Source organism: Nuphar pumila, chromosome 2, assembly GCF_984573655.1.
Source record: "Nuphar pumila chromosome 2, dmNupPumi1.hap1.1, whole genome shotgun sequence".
NCBI classification, from domain to species: Eukaryota; Viridiplantae; Streptophyta; class Magnoliopsida; order Nymphaeales; family Nymphaeaceae; genus Nuphar; species Nuphar pumila.
In genome coordinates, this window is record NC_143250.1 from 14,918,449 (window position 1) to 14,940,759 (window position 22,311).

Consider the following 22,311-nt stretch of genomic DNA (forward strand, 5'->3'; position numbering starts at 1 on the left):
GATGGATGTGTGGAAATACAATAAAAGATAAGATTTGGAACGAGGAGATACGTAAGAAGGTAGGCGTTGCACCCATTGAAAATAAGATGAGAGAGAATCGTTTACGGTGGTTTGGACATATTTGACGAAGGCCTAATGATGCTCCAGTTAGAAGGATGGAGAAATGGGAAAATATATTAGTTAAAAGAGGTCGGGGTAGGCCTAGGAAGACATGGATGGAGGTGATAAGAAAGGATATGAATGCTTTGAACCTCACCGAGGACATGGCATTGGATAGAAATGAATGGAGGAGAAGGATTCATGTGGAAGATCCATAATGATTTTCTTTGTTGGTTCATATCGCCGACCCCAATTGTTTTGGGATGAAGGCGTTGTTGTTGTTGTTGTTGTAGTTGTAGGTTTAAATAGAAAGAGTGGAGGTATTAGGACTCATGAATTCAACCCCATGTAGATTTAATGAAGCATGGGAGGTGGGTATACCGACATAGCATGATTGAACACAAATGATCTAAGCTTTAGAGTTAGGGTTAGGGTCCTATAGTTATTTCAAAATTTGTGCATTTAAAGTCAGTTTCTTAGGGAATGTTGTATGCGCATACTTGTTTGTACAGGATGCGATTGGATGTATCTTAGTTATTTCCCCTAAACTCATGAATTCGACCCCATGTAGATTTAATGAAGCATGGGAGGTGGGTAATAAATTTAAATGATGACAGAAAAAAGAAGATGAAGGAAAAACTTTCTCTCTCTCTCTCTCTCTCTATATATATATATATAGAGAGAGAGAGAGAGAGAGAGAGTATTTGGTAATGATCTCCCATGCGCAAGTTGTTTTGATCCAAGCCGGCCTCATGGATGGATTCAGAATGTTTAAAACAATGGGAACCAGCTTTTTTATCATGTTTTTTTTTGATGAAAAATACATGATTTTATGACCCAGGAAAGTATTACACATTATAAGCTGTCGATTTTTGAAGCCTTATAAAATCCTGCCTATATGTTATAATTGGATAATTCAAGAACTGATTCTCACTAAGCGAAACATGTAGATCATATATGTAAGGTTAGTTTCATTGAAAACAACCAACAAAAAATGAAAAAATAAAAAAAAGTTGTTTGTACGTAATGGTGTCATGACCAAATATCATATATATATATATATAAATGGAAACCTACAAAATGCAAAACCTACTAAATGAAACATGATAGTGGATTTCCGGTATTTTTTTTTGAAATTCGGACCACATAGATGTGTTCAACACGATTGACTTACTAGCTATGTCACATGGGTGCGGGTACAGGTGCGGCGCAATTTCAAAAATTTTGGACACGGGGACTCGCTATATATATATATATATATATATATTTTTAAATATATATATATATATATAACAACAATAAGACTCGGCTATATATATATTAAAAATATATATAAAAATTTTATTTTTTTTAGTTTTTTGCCTTAAAAATGGACAAAAATAGACTCGATCAAAGTTGACCGAGTCCAAAATATGGACGGACTCGGCCTCGGTGCGTTGATCGAGTCCGACACTTGGTTGACTGTGTCTGCCCCATGTCCGAAGCCGCACCCGTGTCGGGGCGTGTCAGCGCGGGTGCGTCAACCCCCTAGTCGAGTCCGTGTGACATAGCTTACTAGAGATTGACACTTGGATCATGCATTTTGGATGAAAAAAATAGTATTTGGAGCCTCAAAAATTTATGAAAATTGCATGTTGTTGATTTTTGAAACCTTATAAAAACCTATTCATGCATTGGAATCAAATGTTCCAAGAAGTGATTCTTATAAAAACAAGCACATCGATCACATCCGTATGGTCAGAATTTCGAAAAAACACTAGAAATTCATGAAAATCCACTATCACGTTTCATTTAACAGGTTTTGTATTTTGTAGGTTCCCTATATATATATATGTATATATATATATACATATATATATATAGGGGGGGGGACCGTCCAGCACAAGGACGATCCAAACTCTACTGGTCATTTTGTACCGTCCGATTGTGCTCAATTGGTTGGTCCTAAATGCCCTCTTCCAAATCTCTCTCTCATGCGTGCATGCCCGATCCTCTCATTCTGATGAAACCCCACCCATTCGCCCATTTTCTCCATGTACTTTGTCAGACAACTGTCTGACATCCAACAATAACCATTCAATGGTCATCGACTCACTCAACACATTGTCGATCACCATCCTTTCTCTCTCTCTCTCTGTTGACTGTCACTGGTGGCCTTCTCGTTGAGCAACCGACTGTTCTTTTCTGTGTCTGACAACACCCACACACCAGGTTTCACTTGTCCTCTTCCCAATCAACTACTCTTCGCCTTCTTACGTTCCCTTTCCATCTATTGCCCAATCTCCCTTTCAAATGCCAGTAGTCGGAATCCGGAACAGTCTTTGGGGCCAGCTGAGCAGTTGGTGGGGTGTGTTTGCTTGGAAGCCAGAGAGAGAGAGAGAGAGAGAGGTCACCCACCAGAAGCTGGCTGTCAGCTTCCAATTGTTTGGTGGTTCTGTACCATGATACCATATGGTGGTTTGTTTGTATAGATCTAGCCAAAAAATAGTAAATCTAACCGTACAAATGTGTTTAGCATGATTTATTTAGTATATTATAAGATTTTACCATGTTTAATGCACCATAAGACTCCATTTTTCAGACGGCTCACAATCTATGTCACATAGGCGGGTGCGGTGATGTGGCACTTTAAAAAAAACTTGGGTGCGGGAGTGTGTGTGTGTGTATATATATATATATATATATATATATATATATATATATATATATATATATATATATATATATATATATATATATATATATATATAGAGAGAGAGAGAGAGAGAGAGAGAGAGAGAGAGAGAGAGAGAGAGAGTTGGGCTACAGATTAGTCAAGCTACTCCCGCTAATGGCTAAGAAACACTTTATATAAATGAGAAAAAGGTTAAACAACATCAATAAGAAATATAGTAGAAGGATAGAACATGGCTCAACTCAGAATTAAGGTCTTTCCTTTGGTAGTCATAGAGTTAGGGCTCATCGTTTGTTTCATTCTCATGCAAAGGAAACACTTTACATTGAAATGGGCACCGATTTCTAAGAAGTTTGTGTAACTGCTGGGGATCTGCCTAAACCAAGCTTGCCCATAAAAAAAGGTTTGACTCTAAAAGCTATAAGGGTACATTAATGTCAGTAGCTAGAATCAAAGTCGGATCAGCAAAGTCTTCAAAGAAAGGTAATAAGGATCAACAAAGTCTTCAAACTGGCAATCGAGCCCCCGAAAAACCTTCCAAGAGGAGGAAGATGACGAAGATGATGGCGTCGATGCCGAAGACCCTCTCTGGCTCTGCCCGATCTCCTCCTTCCTCCTCAGTCGTTGCCTGAGATCTCCCAACTGTATCTTCGATGTCCTCATTAACCCCAGCTGAAAAAAAACCCATCTTAGTCCCCTCCTCCTTCCTTTTCGCGACAACCATCGTCGAAAAACTCCCCCTCCTTCTTGGTTTCTAGCTCGCCGTCAGAAGGAACACACTGAAATCCGTCGACATCTGCCTCCTTTTTGGAGGGACATACCTCGCTGAGAGAGAGAGACCTCGCCGTGCCGCTGGGTTGGAGACGGAGAAGCGGAGGCGTCAGGGTCGGGAGGGGGGGGGGAGTTTTTTGTCCTAATCCCCCTCCTAGCCCCATTTCATCAAAATATTTTTTAAGTCCAAAATTGGATAATTAAGACTCTTGGTGCGTTGACTGCACCCAGTGTCAGTTTGACCACACCGGGTGCCGCACCTGCACCCGAGTCGCGTCACATCGATGCGGGTGTGGCACCTGGCTGGCCGAATTTCTGTGACATAGCTCACAATTAATAAAAATAAGAGTGGTTGAAAATTGGTATAAAATATCATATTTGAGGTCGGGGTAGGCCTAGGAAGACTTGGATGGAGATGATAGGAAAGAATATGAATGCTTTGAACCTCACCGAGGACATGACATTGGATAGAAATTATTGGAGGAGAAGGATTCATGTGGAAGACCCAAAATGATTTTCTTTGTTGGTTCATATCGTCGACCCCAATTGTTCTGGGATGAAGGCGTAGTAGTTGTTGTTGTTGTTAACACTTGAAAATAATAAATGAAATATGCTAAACATGATCCAATAGTTAGATTTTGCTTTAGGAGCTTAGATCTATGTAAATCAAGTGTGTACCACCATATGCTATGGTGGTACAATACTACCGTAGAAGCACCCACCCACACACAAACACACAAAAGTCATCTGCCTTGTTTCATGCTTCTTATGTGTTTCCCCTTTTTTCTTTTATTTTCCATTCTTATTCATAGAAGATACTGCAACTTGCTCAATAATTCATTTTACATTCTTTGGGATAAGTTTATTGGAGTTGAGTTCATTTGTTTTTTTATTTTCAGGCATACCTCCAGATGCTCATTACATTGGAGAAACAATATTTCTTTCAGCATGTTGCCATTCGTTGTTTATGTGCTTTGCTTGAGGCTGTTCCTCACTTCAACCTACGTGAAAGCTTACTGAATATGGTGGTTAAAAACACAAATTCCTCAGATGATGTTATAAGGTACTTGTGTGCTGATAGGATATGTGCATGAAAATGTGCTGGTAAATTCGTTTTATATTATATTTTTTATGGTGGATATGTAGATCCTTTTCCCTCATGATGAAAAATATGTGTAGGATACTAGCTACTCTCTAATTAGAAAGATTGTGTCCTGATCCTTGTAGAATCTTGATTGGAGTTCTTTTGCTTGTTTTTCTTTTAACAACTCCAAGTACTTGGTATTTTTTGACATATTTGTAATTCCTGTTTGCTCCTATCTAAAGACAAAAATAGTCGTGTGGTAGGGTCATTTTAGCTATGAGAATATTGCCATGCTAAGGTAAGATCATTTGGATTAGAAATGACATCATGCTAGGAACACTGGGATGTAGTAGTGGATCACAACTCGAAGTAGAGAATCTAATGGTTGTGATTTTTGTAGACTACTCATAAGGGATCATCATCATTTTCTATTAGCAATTAATTTGTACTCCAACAAGGGGTACCCAAGGGTTGTTCCCTTTCGGACTACAAGTTTCAACAAGTATTTTACTATTTTAGTACAAAATTTTACCTGTCAATCCTTATCTCGTTATGTTATTAAACCATTTGTTAAGATTCTTTACTGCCTGCCCTTTGCTTGCATTTTGATCATTGTCCCAAATAGATCAGCATCTAAAGTAAGAAATCAGAGTTCAAAACCATTGCATATTCAGATGTTCTTTTTGGGGATGTCATAGTATATAAGTAAAGCGGTAAAGCTCCTGCTTCTCTCTGTGCTCCCTAATTTTACCTTTGATAGCAGACAAGAGTTACAATTTCTCATCATTAACTATGAGATCTCGAGCTGTTTGCTGTTTTACCAAGGCTGTGTTTTTCCCTTTATATTATCAATCTTAGCCATCAGGAAGCCTTCCGACTAGCTTCATAGATCCAAATTCTACCTTAATGAATGGTCTATTGCTGACTGTTGACTCTACCAATGTATGCGTACATGCATACATACATCTCTCTTTCTCTCTCATTGTACTAGGACTTTTTTTTCAGTACTCTTGCTAAATAGCTCCATGCTGGTGGTGTGGGTGCTGTACAAGTGACAATATTGTTTTTTATAAGCAAGCTGGTGGTTAATCCCCATAGTATTGGATCAGGAGACCTTCGATTGTAATCTTGTTTGACTATTGCTTTTCGCTTTGCAGTTGAATAGACTTTCTCATTGTCTTAGTCTGTATTTGTAGGAAACTTTGTTGTGATGCTGTGAAATCACTTTTTCTTAACGAGGGAAAGCATGGTGGTGAGGCAACAGTGGAGGCTGCTGAATTGATTTCAGATCTTGTGAAGGCTCATGATTGCCAGCTTCATCCTGACTGCATAGAGGTTGCTTGTATTCTTTTGCGGCCTTCTTTTGCTTGCTATATTGTTATGTCAACACTGGTAGATTTTCGTTCTTGGTATTTTGAATTTTATTATAAAAGAATGCCAGAATTATCAAAATCGGAAAGAAGCATATTGAAAATATAAATGTGGACTCATACCATCTGTACATTAACATGGGACACCTAGGGGTCATTTGATTTCCTCAGGGATATCAAAGTTCCTTAAAGAGATCTGAGGAACCATGTATTTTTTATATCTTTCCTCAGATATGAGAGGAACAAAGATATTGTGTTTGGATCCTTTGATCTTAGGTGGGCTTCACCAAACTTTCACATGGCCTGAATAAAATAATCTTTCTCATAGAGGGAATCTTTTGGTACCCTGTCCCCCCCCCCCCCCCGAAACACAAAAAAGAGAAGAAAGTCTAGAAATTCATAAAATACAGACTTAGATAAAAACTGATACATATTAGTTTTTTTTGGATAATCCAAGGGAAGCCCCCCATCACCAACCACACATTGGCTGGCCTCCGGTTGGTAAAACCCTTGAGGTCCCCCCTGCCCACCGGGGAGTACACCCAAGCTTCGACCTTGTGGCAAGGGGCACCATCCATGGGTTTCAAACTTGTGACGTCCCGTCAACTTGGTGACATTCACAAGTCGCCCCTACCAGTTTGTGGGTATATGTAAAACATCATGGATACATATGATGCTTAGTTATGAAGTATTATGAATATTTGTAATCTAAATATATATGCTATATCTAAAATATATATTATATACTGAAAATATAAAATTATAAACTGAAAATATAATTATAAATTGTAAATTGAATATAAACTTGTATGTATGGAGTGTAAAATGGCGTGTCCCGGTGTCAATGTGTGTTGACATGGGTACGGAGGGTAAAATGGCATGTCCAAGTACCATAGTTTGTGATATTTTTATGTCCCATAGTTACTAGAAGCAAGGTTGTATGTATCGTATCGGAACCTGTATCGGTCGGGCCCCATAGTTAGACCCTATTGTTTCGTATCATAGACATATTGTAAATTTTAATAAAAAATTTCCAAAAAATCAAGAAAAATCAGAAAATATAAAAATTCTAAAAAAGTCATAACACATGAAACAATGATGAATTTCACAAAATACAACCATATAATCACATATGAAGCATTTATGTCTTGGTACGAATGGCATGCATAAGACATTGAACCTTAAATAATCAAGATAATATGCTATAAATGGCAATCTCACAAGGAAAATGCAAACTATGAAATAATATGCATATTATAATAATGTGTGTTTACATAAAAAAAACACATTGTTTTTTTAATGTTTAACAATTTTACATAACTATTTTTTTTAAAATTTCAAACAAAAATGAATTAGATAACGCCAACCATTGAGTATCATCAGCATCATCTTCTTTGTTTTTGGAAAAAAATATCTTTAAATCAGTCTTAATCTCTTTAGGGATGAATATGAACTAGCCACAAGGGGCCTTATATGTTTTCGAAAAAAATTTGAAATAAGTGCATTTACACTACATTTATAACGTATCTTAAGATACGTCCCGTATTGTAAGATACAGGTGTGTATCGTATTGTACCCCATTAGTAACGATACGTATCGTACTAGTCATGGGAAACTTGATTTCAAATCATGACACTATAGTCACCTATATTGTTCAAGGTAACTTCTCGGTGAAGGTTTTACTTGGAGATATTGAAAGTGGGTTTTCACAGGAAAATCTTAGGAGTTTTAAAATTTTAAAAATAATAAGAAAAATAAGAAAATAATAGGTTTTGTATCATTTTCTTGGAAAAATATAAGGAACAAGTTTAAAAAGCTTTTGAAATACAAAAAATACAAAAATTAGGCTTAAAATGTATAAAAATAAGAATTTTTTTTCAAAAATATCATGATAATATTGCGATATTATCGGATGACCTGAAATTGCCAAAAAATATCACTATATTTTGAAAATATTGGCGATATCGGTGTCACTGATTAAAACATTTTGTAAAATGGTGATGGTGATATAGGTATAACGGTGTTTGAATGTTAGATTTTTTTTAGCAAATTTTGAGATAATATGAATATCCATTTTTTATGCAGCAACACTGCATGGTTAGCATGCAGCTCCACTACTGCTGACCATCCATCTCAGCATTTCTCGAAGTGTACAACAGACCCCTCTCAAGCTATGTCACATGGGTGCGGGTGCAGGTGCAGGGGTGCGGCACTTTCAAAAAACTTTGGTGCGGGGGTGCGGCAAAAATATAAAAAATTATATATATAAAGTCCACAAGTTGGACATAAATGACCCTGGGTGCGTTGACTGCACCCAGGGTTAGGTTGACCGCATCGGGTGTGGGTGTGGGTGCGGCACCTAGTTGGAGAGTTCCTGTGACATAGCTCTCAAGAAATGTCAAGATGGATGGTTGTCGGGCAGGTTGCTGCATGCCCACCATGCAGCGACGACGCTGCATACAATCTGAAGTCTATGAATATATTTTTTTATTGCTTCATTAGTTTGTATTTTAGATGAAAGAATGATTGTTTTTTACTTTAGATTGGCATTGGATATCATTTTACAAGTATGAATCTATAAAACACTTCTATCCTTAGCATATTTAGTTACTGCTCAATCTCATGTAGTGGCTAACTTATGTTATTGTTGAGTTGAAATTTCCTAGATTTGTATGATGATTAAGTATGCATAAATCAAGTCACAACTTCTTGATTGTTCCAATGTTTGGTCTCAAAAGCTCTGATTAAGTTGTTGCTTTTGGAATATTTTGTACTACTGTTGAATGCACATTTGTGTGTTATTCTCTTAACTAGTTGATGTGGAGATTTTCTAGTAGAATGATATAGTTATTGGCTGTAATCTTCATTTCTTAAAAGTTTTCTGGTTATCTCCATTGATTTATCAGTATTTAACACAATTTCACTTATTACTTCCTAAATGATTCCCCACATTGCTTCCTACTCACTTCTTGCTTTCCCAATTCTCTGAAGATTTGAAATGATCACTCCTCAATTCTGATTCTTGTACTGCTTCTTGTCTTTGATTCCCGCTCGGGCAACTATGTTATGTCCTTTACTGGTCTTTGTTGAGTTGATTGTAAAATTTCCCCTAGGCCTCACACATAATCTCATGCATTTGTGGTCTTTGCATTTTAAGTTGAGGTTTATGGCATGTACTCAAAGATTGTTAGCCTCTTTCTGTTCATACCGCTTTGCTATTGCTGTGCAATATCTGGATAATGTAAAAGTCTTCTCTTCATTAAAGACTTAAAATACCTCTGTCTGTGAAATGTCATCAGGTTTTTCTGTCATTGTCTTTTGATGAGGATCTTGTGAAACCTGAGCCGGTCAAGGAGTATGAGAAAACAAAGAGAAAAAGAAGAAGGGAAAAACGTGGCGCAGAGGAGCAAGAGAAAATTAACGAAAAAAAGAGAAGCAGACAAGAATTGCTTGCAAAGACTCAAGATGAGGTCTCCTTTTTCAACCAAGGCCATCTGATATGTGCAAATTGATTTTATTTATATTGTTATTTTATTGAATGTCTGAGATGCTTTGTTGTAAAGGTTAATGCAGATTTTAGGAAAGTTTCGTTTGTTTCGGATCAGTCTGATCGTCGAAGGATGCAGACACAAACTCTCTCTGCTATGTTTGGAACATACTTTCGTATTTTAAAGCACATCATGGCAACTACTTTTTCTGGGTATGTCTAACTTAGGAAATTTAGCAAAGGATTGATACTACAACATTACCCTTTTGTTTTAGATTTTTATTGGACTTTACTTCTGTATTAGTTGTAAACAATTTGCATTTTTAAACAGAGATAAGGTTTACCTTTCTTTAAAAAGAATAGGAAACAACCTGAAATTACTTTAGTCTTTTCTTCTATGCATATTTTTGTTGTGGCAGATTGCGTACTTAATCTTCTGTGTGCATAATAAAATGTTTTGTGCAGTTTGCAAGATTTTAACTTGTTGTATATGTAATTTACATTTGTGCTAGTCATACTTGATTCTTGAAACATTCTTGGATGCTTAGTAGGCAATCACATGTTATTGCCACTCTTCCTATGCTTGTTTCTTCTCCTATAATGGAAGTTACCTGAATAATTCCCATGTTGGGATAGAAGTTGAGACGTGAAACTTAAGCTTCAAATGAGGTTTTTACTTGCTACAAATTTCGTAGAATTTGGAATGTGTCTAAGGGTTGAGTGAGTCTTTTTATTGTGAAATTCATTGTTCATATTCATAGGGTTAACATGCAGTACTTACTGTTTCTTGTCACACTTAGAAGATTCCTCCTAGATTGTCATTTTCAGGACAGACTCCAAGGTGGAAATGTGAATATCAGGCCTTTAGGTCCAGAACTTGGATGGGGCCTTCGTGTAAGATATATTTTCTCTACATTATTTACACAACTTTTCTCTATCAACCAATGCTTCATTGAACAGAATATAATGCACCTTAATCAAAAAGCTGTCAACAATGAAGATAAATACTTGGTTGGCAACTCATGATGCAGTCTAGGTCAGTACTGTCGGTCCAACAGTTACCTCATTTACCTGTTAACTCCATGGATTGAAGAGGGAGTTTTGTGATATTCTTACATTTTGCTCCTTTTAATCTTATGATTATTTGTGCAAAATCGCCATTAAAAACTAAAACAAATAGTGAAGCTCATCAGGTGGCCCGTAGGTTCTAAATTTAAAATTTCAGTTATGGTGAGAGTTCCAATAAGGGGAACATTTCTTGTGATTATGGGTGGTGGGACAAGAAAACAACCAATTAGAGGCATCAGTTGGGCTTTATTAGCTTGACATGTTTCAACTTTCAAGTGCTTGGTGCTGTGTCTGTGGATTCATTTTCACACATCAAGCTAATTCGAGGCCAAGCAATGACTTTTTAATGCATGCCATGTGGTGGAGAACCAGAAATAATGTTCAAGAGCTTCATCCTTTATGTGGAAACAACTGGATACAAGAAGAATCAAGGAACTTCATACTTTTAGGAATTCATAGCAAGACTGATTTCAGTGTTGTGGTTTTGTTTCATTGGATAGAAATGCATGAATCTTCATTTTTTTTAGACTATACTTGATGCTGCTTTGTTTGGTAGAGGCTTTGGGGTGATTTTAGCCTTCATGAAATGAAAGGAGTTCTGCTTTAAGCACTCTGTTTCTCCTCTAAATAAGTGAACAAGGGTTGTTTAATTCAGAATCCAAATCCCATCCTCCTTGTGAACCGAGTTGTTGGATCTGTATGCCCAAATATATAATGGAAGACTTGTCTTGGATAGATTTTGCTTGTGTAATATAAGCTTCATTGATCATTGATGGTATTGCTTTCATTGTGTAATGGTTGCCCTTCCTATAGTTTTAACATGTTATAGGGGAAGAAGAAAGAAGAGAAGAGATTAATGTGACCCTTTTCACCTTTGAGGGGCCAAACTCAATATTATCTTTATATTTTGTAATAAACTCAATAGGTTAAACAGAAGACATAATACATTCAAAATGTTGCAATAATGAGATAAAACAATAAAGATGTAAACAAAGTACAGTTCTGTCATTTAGTAAGATCATTTAATAGTTAATACTCCCTTTTTGGTTGTACATCATGTTGAATCATGTATAACTTGTTCTTCAGAAATTTGTCTTTATGCATTCCCTTAGATGAGACATTTGCAACTTGATGTCACATTCTTATAAACCTTGTTTTCACTTCTTTAGCTTCAACCTTCTATTGAACAGAAATGATGATCATTATTTATTATATTTTGATCTATCATGGAAGTGTGGAACACAAGCTTAACGGCAAGAACCAAAACACTTTTTATTGTCAGAATAAATCTTATGCATGTGCAGACAATTATTTGGGAAAATCCTGAATCCCTGATACATCAAGCTTACCTGCTCAAATTTATATTTTAATAATAAAAAAAAGCAGCAGTATCATTCATGACATTGTTTGTGACAGGTGATTCATGATTTATTGTGCATTCGATGTAGCCATTAATCTGTTCATTTGCTGTTCATTCTGAGATTAGTAGGTGCAATTATATTTTGATCTATCATGGAAGTGTGGAACACAAGCTTAACGGCAAGAACCAAAACACTTTTTATTGTCAGAATAAATCTTGTGCATGTGCAGACAATTATTTGGGAAAATCCTGAATCCCTGATACATCAAGCTTACCTGCTCAAATTTATATTTTAATAATAAAAAAAAGCCGCAGTATCATTCATGACATTGTTTGTACAGGTGATTCATGATTTATTGTGCATTCGATGTAGCCATTAATCTGTTCATTTGCTGTTCATTCTGAGATTAGTAGGTGCATGTGCATTTTGGTTTGCCATGGAAGCAATTTCAATCACGTGAGTGTCATATTGCAGAATTCCTGCAACTTTTTGGACCTTATTTGAGGTTCAACACAACAATTTATCATCATTATAACTATCATATCATGTTAATCAATTGTGCATTCGCATCCATGGAAAACGTTCAATGCTATCACTACCAATACTGGTACATTAGTTCCCCTTCATGATACTAGCTACTTCTGCTGCCACTATCACGACCTCAGCATCTCAATTTTGCAACAGCCACTACCACCTCCCACCCACACCAACCTAAAGTTATGAATTTGTCCATTTTGTAAGGTGCATTTGTAGCAGGTGGATGAACAGGGTGTTGGTTCCTCAATGCAATGTTGTCCATATTGTTTCTTTTTAGAAAAATCATACGATACGCACTCGTATCACGATACGAGTGTGTATCATATCCGTATAGTACGTATCGTACGATACACCTTCAGCATACTTTAAAAAGGCTCGAATAATAATTTTTTTGTTTTTGGATTTTAAAGACCTCTTGAGGGCTGATTCTCTCATTTGTGTAGAGGCCATTAGACCATGCACTTTAGGACCCGTAAGAGCGATTTGGGGGCCGATCCATGCACAAGGGAGAGGGATTTTGTGATTTCATCAATTTAGAGTGCAGTTCCACCATTTTTCCACTCAACAAAGTGGGTTAAGGTAAAAAAACCCTATTATTTGTTTCTTATTGAGTTTTTTTTGGGGAAGATGACATCAAATGATCCGGCATGGCAGTGGGGCACTTGAGTAATGAGTGAAAACCGATTTTATGGTTATATTTTGTGCATTTCATCATTGTTTCGTGTGCGGTGATTTTTTAGACTTTTTGCTAATTTTTTCTGATTTTTTTAGAATTTATTTTTTTTTTCAAAATTTATGATTTTTTATGATATGATACGTATCTCAATTTGGATCCGACTAATATGGATTAGGATACAATGCTTACAACCTTCACTCAAAGCATCTTTGTGAATGACATTGGCGATCAAAGGTCATTATCACCATTGTTACCACCACGCGTATATTTCAAATAATCAGCTGACATACAGTAAACATTCTGTAATTTTTTTTACTCCTGTAGTTTTTGGTTCTCCGCTTTAGGTCGGTCAATGGATCAGGTGTCCAACCGGACTCGAATTTCTGAGTGTGAGCATACCAGCCCAAACATTACCTGGGTTAACCTGAACCCGAGCTGAACAATATTCAGATCAGGATTGAACTATGATTTCTGTCAGATATCCAACCCAACCTGGTCTACCTGAGTATTTTATATATATTTTGAGTAAAATTATATATTCTAGCACCTTTTGAATCGTACGGGTCATGTTTGGGTTCCATGTCCTCGCCCTGATATGACCCAGATCTAAGTACATGTTATCTGGCAGGTCCAGGTGCACTCCAATGGGTCAGATATGTGACCTATTGATAGCTGTACTTTGCATGGTAATCGTGCTTCCTTTCTTCATATATTACTGCTGTGATTGATTACTGGATGTATAACTTGTTTGTGCAAATCACTGTGCTTTGACTATCAATGTGGCCAAATGATTAGTTTTAGGTCACAGCAGTATGTGGCTTTGGTAAGGTTTTGACCTTTTGGTGATTTTACCGTATTCTGGAGAACTAAAATCATCTGTTAATTGTTGCTATTGCTTGTCCATAGTGTGTGGTTGTTTAAATGGGCTTAGGATAGTCTTCTCTGATTTGTTGATCATGTTGTTTATGTTCTTCCAGGTCAAATTCTGGTACCAGATCCTTAGATGGTGCTTCTGCTGCACACTCATTACTCGTTCCATGCCTAAGAGGGCTGGGAAAGTTCTCTCATTTGATTAGCATAGATTTCTTGGGTGATCTTTTGAGTTGCCTCAAAAAGGTTGCTATTGGCAAAGGCGATGACACTACTGTGCATTCTGAGAACAACTTGACTGTTCCAGAGCGCCTCCAATGCTGCATTGTCGTATTTAGAATTATGAGGAATAATATGGATGCACTGAATGTTGATCTACAAGAGTTCTTTGTTCAGCTATACAATCTGCTGCTTGAGTACAGGCCTGACAGGTTTGAGTGTACAAGTTTGTCTGCTTCAATTTTGATCTAGAACATTGTTTTACTGAACTTTTTTTCATTGATGAAAAGCTATGTTCATATGATGTGCACTTCTATTTGAAACTGCTAAAGGCCTTTAATTTTTATAATGGCTGATGTGAATGATTTTATTTTATGTTGTAGTTGTTTAAGTAAGCATTGCCTGTATGTTGCTGAAATGTTGGGGTTTTCTTGTTATTTTCCAGAGAAAATCTTGGTGGTCTATTTGCTGAAGCTTTAAAGATAATGTTATGTGAGGGCAGACAACATGACATGCACAGAGCAGCTGCTTTTGTCAAACGTCTAATGACATTTTCTCTTTGTTTTGGTACAGCGGAGGCTATGACAGGTACTTGCTCATTTCTACCTTCAGCACTTATGAAGTATTCATGTATTATGTATTTCTTCGGCTGAAAATATCTGAAATATCTTACCATAGTGAAAGGTTCCCTTGGACTGCTAGAAGAAACTCTTTCTCATACTTCGTAAGATTTTATTTAAATATTCTGCATGGGAAAATAAATATATTATTAGGGTCCAATGGTCCTCTTGGTGATCTGTATGGCTAGAAATAATGGATGCTGACTACTGAGAAGTGTTATATGTTGTGATTTTTGTCAGAGGCTTTTTATAAGCAATAGTTTGATCATAAAACCATGATAACCTCCACCTGGTATTTGAAATGGTGCAGCTGATTGGAGAAACTGAACCCTTACAAGGTTGTCATGATGAATTCTTCCTTGCTTGCCTGTAACTTTGTGGAAGCTGTTTTAGTTGCATAATACTTGTTACAGCCAAGTTTTAAGAAAGTCAACTACAAAAGTTGTCTGGGGACTATTCACTGTGAAGCAAAGTTGTGAAAGTTGTAGCTTGTCTTATGATGCATTACAATATATTACTTAAAACATCCCAAAATTCCATATAGTAAACCATGGAAACAGTTTCAGGGGTCTAGCACGGGTGTAACTTTTCCTTTGTAAGATACACGTTCATATTATGTGATGTGTTCCATTTTGGAGTCTTTCCCCCATGCTAGAGTTCTGGCTTTTTTGGTGTGCATGCATGTACTAACCACTTTTGTCAGATCTGTAAAACGTTATCAATATGCCTTCCCTAATTCATGATGCTGAGCATAATTGGTGACATATATACGAGTCATTGGTTATGAAAGAGGAAACCAGAAAGATATACTTCAGGTTTGAAACAAAAGCCTTAAAAATAGATCTGATCTAAGGTATTCAGATCTGTTATAGATGAAAGAACATAGCTTTGTGCTATGCCACCTAGATATGAATGTGGGGAACACAATGTTGATACCTTCAACACAACTTGATAGTTCTAAAAAATGAGGACATCAGCACATGGCCGTACATACATGGAGATGTGTGCATATATATACACAAAAATGAAAACCTGCCCACTACAAAACATGCCAAACCTACCCATCATGCTTGGATCATCCAATCATTTTATGATCAGATAGTCCAGATTAACATGCCAAACCTCTCTCTCTCCCCCTCCCTCCGGCGATGGCTGCGCCTCCCTCCCTCCAGCATCGGCGACTACAAAGCCTCCATCCTCTCCCTCTCCCTTTCTCCCACAACTGCAGATCCCCCCTCCCTCTAGCACCGGTGACCGCAGATCCAGTACCGGTGTCGATGACTACTGACCTCCTCTCCCACGACTTCAAAACCCCCTCCCTCCAGCGCACGCCCTACAATTTTCAAAATCTGCCAGATATCCAAATTCACAATTTTTCGGTTGTAAAAAAACCTTTTTAGTTTTTACTATGTACACAAGCGAATTTTCTCTAGATATGAGAACTTCCTCCCAAATTTTCAAATATGGGAACTTCCTCCCACGTATGCGAATTTCTTCTCAAATATGCAAATTTTCTTTTTAACATGAGAATATGTGAATTTCCTCTTAAAGGCTTTAGCGACACTTTTGAAGCATCACTAAAGGTTTTTGTAACCTTTAACAACACTTTTTCAAAAGGTTTGACCATAAAAAAGTTTTTTAAAGCATCACTAAAGGTAAGATGACCATAAAAAGGGTTGATCCTATCCCCCTCATAGCCAGCCTGTTCGAGCTATTAAGGAGTGCCTAGTACTTGGACCTAAGAAAGGGGTACTGTGCTGATTGGGAAGGGAAACAAGCCAAAGAGGACTTGTGTAACAAAGTATGGATCATTCTTCCTTGTGAGGCTTTTCAGTTGCACAAATGCCACTGCCACGTTTTGCACTTTGATGAACAAGCTCTACAACCTTAGACAATATTCGTAGTGGTTACACACACATGTCAGAAACAGATTTGATGAAGGAAATATGTTGATTGAAACTAGAAAGAAAGAAATAAGGTTAAAAACTTAGAAAATATCAAGAAGCAAAAGATTTGAAACTCAAAAAGAAAGAGAAAGATGAAAGAGGGTTTTGGAAAGCTTGGAAGAGAAGAAGATACTGAGACCTTTCTAAACTTATTTGTGGCAGATTCAGATCTTTATCCTTGGCTCCGATTGTAATGAAGTGTGCAGAATTATAAAACTAAGGCAAAAACACATACACAAGTCCAATAATGGGCAATACAAACACACAAAGACACAATACAAGCACAAAAGTGCATACAAAGACTTCAAAGAGTCTTGATAAAAATATAAATTTTATTGCTCATAAAATGCTTAGAAGAAGCATTAAAAAATAGGGATAAAGAGTCCCCTATTTATAACATACAAGATAATGGATCACCCAAAATAGAGCTGTTGGGATATCCCAACGGTGGGACTCCCAACCACTCTTTGGGATAAAAGGATGAAAGCGCCTCTTTATGATTTAAAAAGGACAAAAATAAGAAATAAGGAAAAAATACAAAACTGTCCCTAATGGACAATACTAATTACAATGATAAAAAAAGATGAGAATGCCCCTAAAAGGCTTTACCTATTATAAAACAGTTTTAATATATATATATATATATATATATATATTAACACCCCCTTCAAACTTACAGTGACATTATCAAAAGTTTGTTGAGGAGGACATAAATCGAGGTGCAACAAGAGCTTTAGTGAAGAAATCTGCAAGCTGGTACTTTGATATAACATACGACAACTCAATAGTTCTTAGATATTCATCGCGTACATAGTGACAATCTATCTCAATGTGTTTGGTTCATTCATAAAGGGTATGGTTGCTCGCAATGTAGATTGCACTCTTATTATCACAAGATCACTCTCATTTCTTTGAAAAGACTTCTTAGCTATACAATATCTATTGTTGTTATAGCCATCGCACAATATTCAGCTTTAGTTGAGGACACAAATATTTTTTGTTGCTTCTTGCACCTTCACGAAATCATAGAATCTCCTAAGAAAACACAAAACCTGGTAATTGAGATTCTATCATTAGGGTTTCCTCTACAATCAACATCAATATGAGCAAGTAAATTTAAAGAGGATGATGATGATAAGAAAAAAAGCTCTTTGCTTATTGAGTTCTTAATGTATCGAATAATTCTTAATACTGCACTCATGTGCACCCTTGTTGGTGCATGTTGGAATTGGCTGATTGCATGAATCACATAAGCTATGTCGGGTTTGGTAATGGACAGGTAGGTGGGGGATCCGATCAGTTGTCTACATGGTGTCAGATCTTCAAGAAGAGTTCCATCTTTAATTCTTAATTTTGTATTGACAACTTCAGGAGTCTTCACCTTTTTGTCGTCAGAAATACCTGACTTAGCACAAATGTCAGCTGCCAACTTCATCTGATATAAGATATATCCTCCGGAGGAATAGGCCACTTCAATTCCTAAGAAATATCTCAAGAAACCCAGATCATACATATCAAAATTTTCTTTTAACACAGATTTAATTTTACTAACTCCTTTTTTATCACTTCATGTAATTATCATGTGGTCAACCTATAACAACAATATCACAATATTTGTACCTGTATTCTTAAAAGAGAGCAGTGTCGGTATAACATAATCGAAAACCCAATTATATCATAAAGTACTAAATCTGTTATACGAAGCCTTAAGAGCTCGTTGAAGACCATATAAAGCCTTAATCTTAAAATTTTTCCTTGTTTAATCTTGAAACTCAAAAGAGAATTCATATAGACGGTCACTAAGATCACCATTGAAAAATGCATTTTTGACATCTAGTTGGTAAATAAGTCATTTTTGGGTGGATGCAACAACTATGAGAGTTCTAACTATAGTCATTATGGCTACCGGGGCAAATGTTTCTTGATAGTCAATTCCATGCTGTCACATAGGTGCGGCACAATTTCAAAAATTTTGGATATGGGGACTCGGCTATATATATATATATATATATATATATATATATATATATATATATATATATATATATATATATATATATATATATATTTAAAAAAAAGTGCATAGATTGTGCACACAGCATTGTGCTGTGCAGCACAGTCACTGCACAGAGCACATACTGTGCACACAGCATTGTGTTGTGCAGCACAGTGACTGTGCAGCACAGTCACTGTGACTGTGCACAGTCTGGTTTTATATATATAAATCATTTTGTTTTGTTTTTTGCCTTAAAAATGGACAAATATAGGCTTGGTCAACGTTGACCTAGTCCAAAACGTGGACGAACTCAACCCCGGTGCGTTGACCGAGTCTGACTCTTCGTTGATCGTGTCTGCCCCGTGTCGAAAGCCACACCCGTGTCGGGGTGTGTCGACGAGGGTGCGTCGACCTCCTAGCCGAGTCCGTGTGACATAGATTCCATGTTGTTGGACATAGCCTTTGACAACTACCTGGCTTTGTATCACTATAAGGTTCCATCACTTTTAGTTTTAACTTTAAAAACTCATCTGCATCCTATAGATTTCTTTCCTAAGGGTAAATTCACTATCTCTCAAGTATGTGCCCTACGAAGTGCTTCAAGCTCTAGGTTCATAGCTTCAATCCAATGAGGACAGTCTTTGACTTCACTATAATGAAAGAGTTCATGATAGAAATGAACAGTTAGAAGAAGGATTCGTAGGATACAAACCTATTAGGTGGAATGGAAGTTCTATCGGATTTCCTAAGACTAGTGTTTCTATTTGACACATCTTGACTAGAGGCTTCATTTAACGAAAGGTCTTAAGATTATCTCTCATACGCATTTGTTTGGTTTTCTTGACTATGTCGGGTATAAACTTGAATATTTTGAGAAGTTCTCAACTAAATTATCATCATTGTAAAGTGATTCCAAAATATCACTATCGGGATTTTTATCATACAAAGAAATATCATTGTCATAACTTAATTCACCATCTTTTGATTCATGGGAATCATCTTCATGTCTTGGCAAGAAATCAAATAAGAAATTATAGTCTACTTCTTTGTTACTTTCTTTATCAAAATCATTTTCTTTTTCTAAGAAATTCACATCCTTATCGTTAACTTTTGAAATCGGGTTGCATTTTGAATAATTTTTCAAATAGAGAGGCATTTTGCAAAATCGATGAGGGCATTCTATTTATTAAATATGTTAAGGTTAAGACATCTTCGGCCCAAAATTTCTTAAGAACATTTTTTGCAAACAAGGTTCTAGCTGTTTTTATGCTTTCTTTTCACCAACCCATTTTGTTGAGGGGTTCTAGGACACGATCTTTGATGATAAATACTATTTTTTCTTAAATAATTTTGAAACTTATTTGACATATATTCTCCGCATGAATTGGATCTAAGGATAAAAATATTATTTTGAAATTAATTTTTGACCATCATTTGAAATTCTTTAAAGAAGGAAAAAACATTTGATTTTAAATTAAGAAAGTAGACCCATGCATATCTTGTGAAGTCATCAATGAAAACAACATAATAAGAGTAACCACCCTTTGACGTGACCAGAGAGGGTCTCCATACATGCAAATGCACCAATTCAAAAGGTATTTTTGAAACAAAAGTTCTTTGAGGAAGGGAAATAGATTTAATTTTTTCAAAGATACAATCTTTACAAATAATATCTTTTTCATTTCAATAAGTCTCCACAAATGAGAATTGATACATCTTGGAAAAGCTTGGGTGTCCAAGTCTTTTATGCCATATTTCAATATCTTTTTCTTGAACATAATTACAAAATGACTTAGAGGGAATAGACAAAAAATCCATGTAATAAAGATCACATCTTCTAGTTACTTGCCCAATCCGTTTTTCGGACCGTAGATCATGTATGGTGCAACCTTTTGATGAAAAAAGAGATTTTACATCCATAACCAGATATTTGAGAAACGAAAAAAATATTTAAATTAATTTTAGGAACAATTCTTATTTTTATAACAAGGAATTTTTTAGAGGAATTTGAATTTAAAGTCCCAAATCCCAATGCTTTCAATTTTTAAAGAGGTCTCATCGGCAATTGAAACAAATGATAAATTTTGGGTTGGTGCATATATCGGAAAGAAAACTCTTATAAGGAGTCATATAAAAAGAGGCTCCCGAATCAAGAATCCAAGAAGATATACTTGGAAGAGAAGAAGAGGCAATAGCGGCACCAGATGTTAATGATGATTTGAGTATTTGTTGAAGTGCCTCCGATAATTGAGAAAGAGAAAAAATGTCTCCTCTTTTGCTTGTCTCCTCCTTGGGTTTGGATTCTTCAACGAAAGTCACTTTGTTCTTGAAATTATAATTGAGCTTAGGATAATTAGGCCTTATGTGTCGGCTCATTATAATGGTGGCAAATACCTTTTCTTCCACCATTATAGTTACCTCAACTATAGTTTTCATTATTATAGTTATTATTGTTACTATAGTTACTTTGCCCTTCCAAAGTGTGGAGGTTTGTAAGATTTCATATGGTTGTTGGACTTAGATACCGCCAATACATCATGTTCTCTTTTAGACATGCAAAGACGAGTTTACTCTTGACATATCTCGGCAACGACATCTTCTAGAGGAAGAGAAGTAGATCTATGTAGAAAGGAAGATCTCACTTGCTCATATTTGGGGTGGAGACCATACAATAATTGAAAGAATTGCTCTCTTTCCATTTGTTGGTGCCTAAGCTTCACATCTTCAATGACAACCCATTTTGGCTCCAAAAGTGCTAATTCATCCTATAAAGGAGATATGGCACTAAAAAGGTCACAGACACTAATGTCCCCTTGCTTGGTAGTGCTTCATTGGCCTTTCTAAACTTAGCAATGTTAGCTCATATTTTTAAGTCAACATTGTTTATAAACCATGCAAGATTTTTTTCATGGTTGCTTTCTCAATCCTCCACTTTGGATTGATACTCATTAATGGCTTTGTCACGATCATCTCCTTCAAGAATTTTAATTTATTATCCTTCTTTCTTGGTGAGCAAAAGTTGAGGTTCGGGGATTGTGCTTATCACATATCTCTAAAGCTTCTTTCTTTTAAGATTATTCTCCATGGCTGAAGCCCACGTCATATAATTTTTATTTAGTTTGAAGGAAAGATCTTTCTTTGAATCATGCTTAATTTGGAATGTGAGAAGGAAGAGAGATAAAGAAGTAAATATGGAAGAATACCTCTCTTTGAATCACATCAATCACCAAGAGCACTTGATGGCCAGTCTCCACAAGTCCAAAAACACTATGACTTTGATACCATGTAATGAAGTATGTGAAATTATAAAACAAGGTGCAAAATCACATGCACAAGTCCAAGAATAGACAATACAATGGCACAATACAAGCACAAAAGTGCATACAAAGACCTCAAAGAGTCTTGAACATAAACACAAACAACATAAAAATATAACTTTTATTGCACATAAATGCTTAGAAGAAGCATTAAGGAATAGGGACAAAGAGTCCCCTATTTATAACATACAAGAGAAATGAGCTCCCAAAATAGAG

At 36.2% G+C, this 22,311-nt stretch overlaps 1 protein-coding gene across 1 annotated transcript in view; it reads left to right on the forward strand.

Annotated features, from left to right (window-relative positions):
- The window catches only part of LOC149844841 (binding protein), a 45,566-nt gene that overhangs the window by 21,411 nt on the left and 1,844 nt on the right, over positions 1–22,311 (forward strand). Inside the window, exons 7-12 of the mRNA XM_089995317.1 lie at positions 4,444–4,607; positions 5,825–5,963; positions 9,298–9,468; positions 9,562–9,698; positions 14,105–14,428; positions 14,662–14,804. Coding sequence (XP_089851443.1) covers positions 4,444–4,607; positions 5,825–5,963; positions 9,298–9,468; positions 9,562–9,698; positions 14,105–14,428; positions 14,662–14,804 — 1,078 coding nt within the window. The remainder of the gene's footprint in view (positions 1–4,443; positions 4,608–5,824; positions 5,964–9,297; positions 9,469–9,561; positions 9,699–14,104; positions 14,429–14,661; positions 14,805–22,311) is intronic.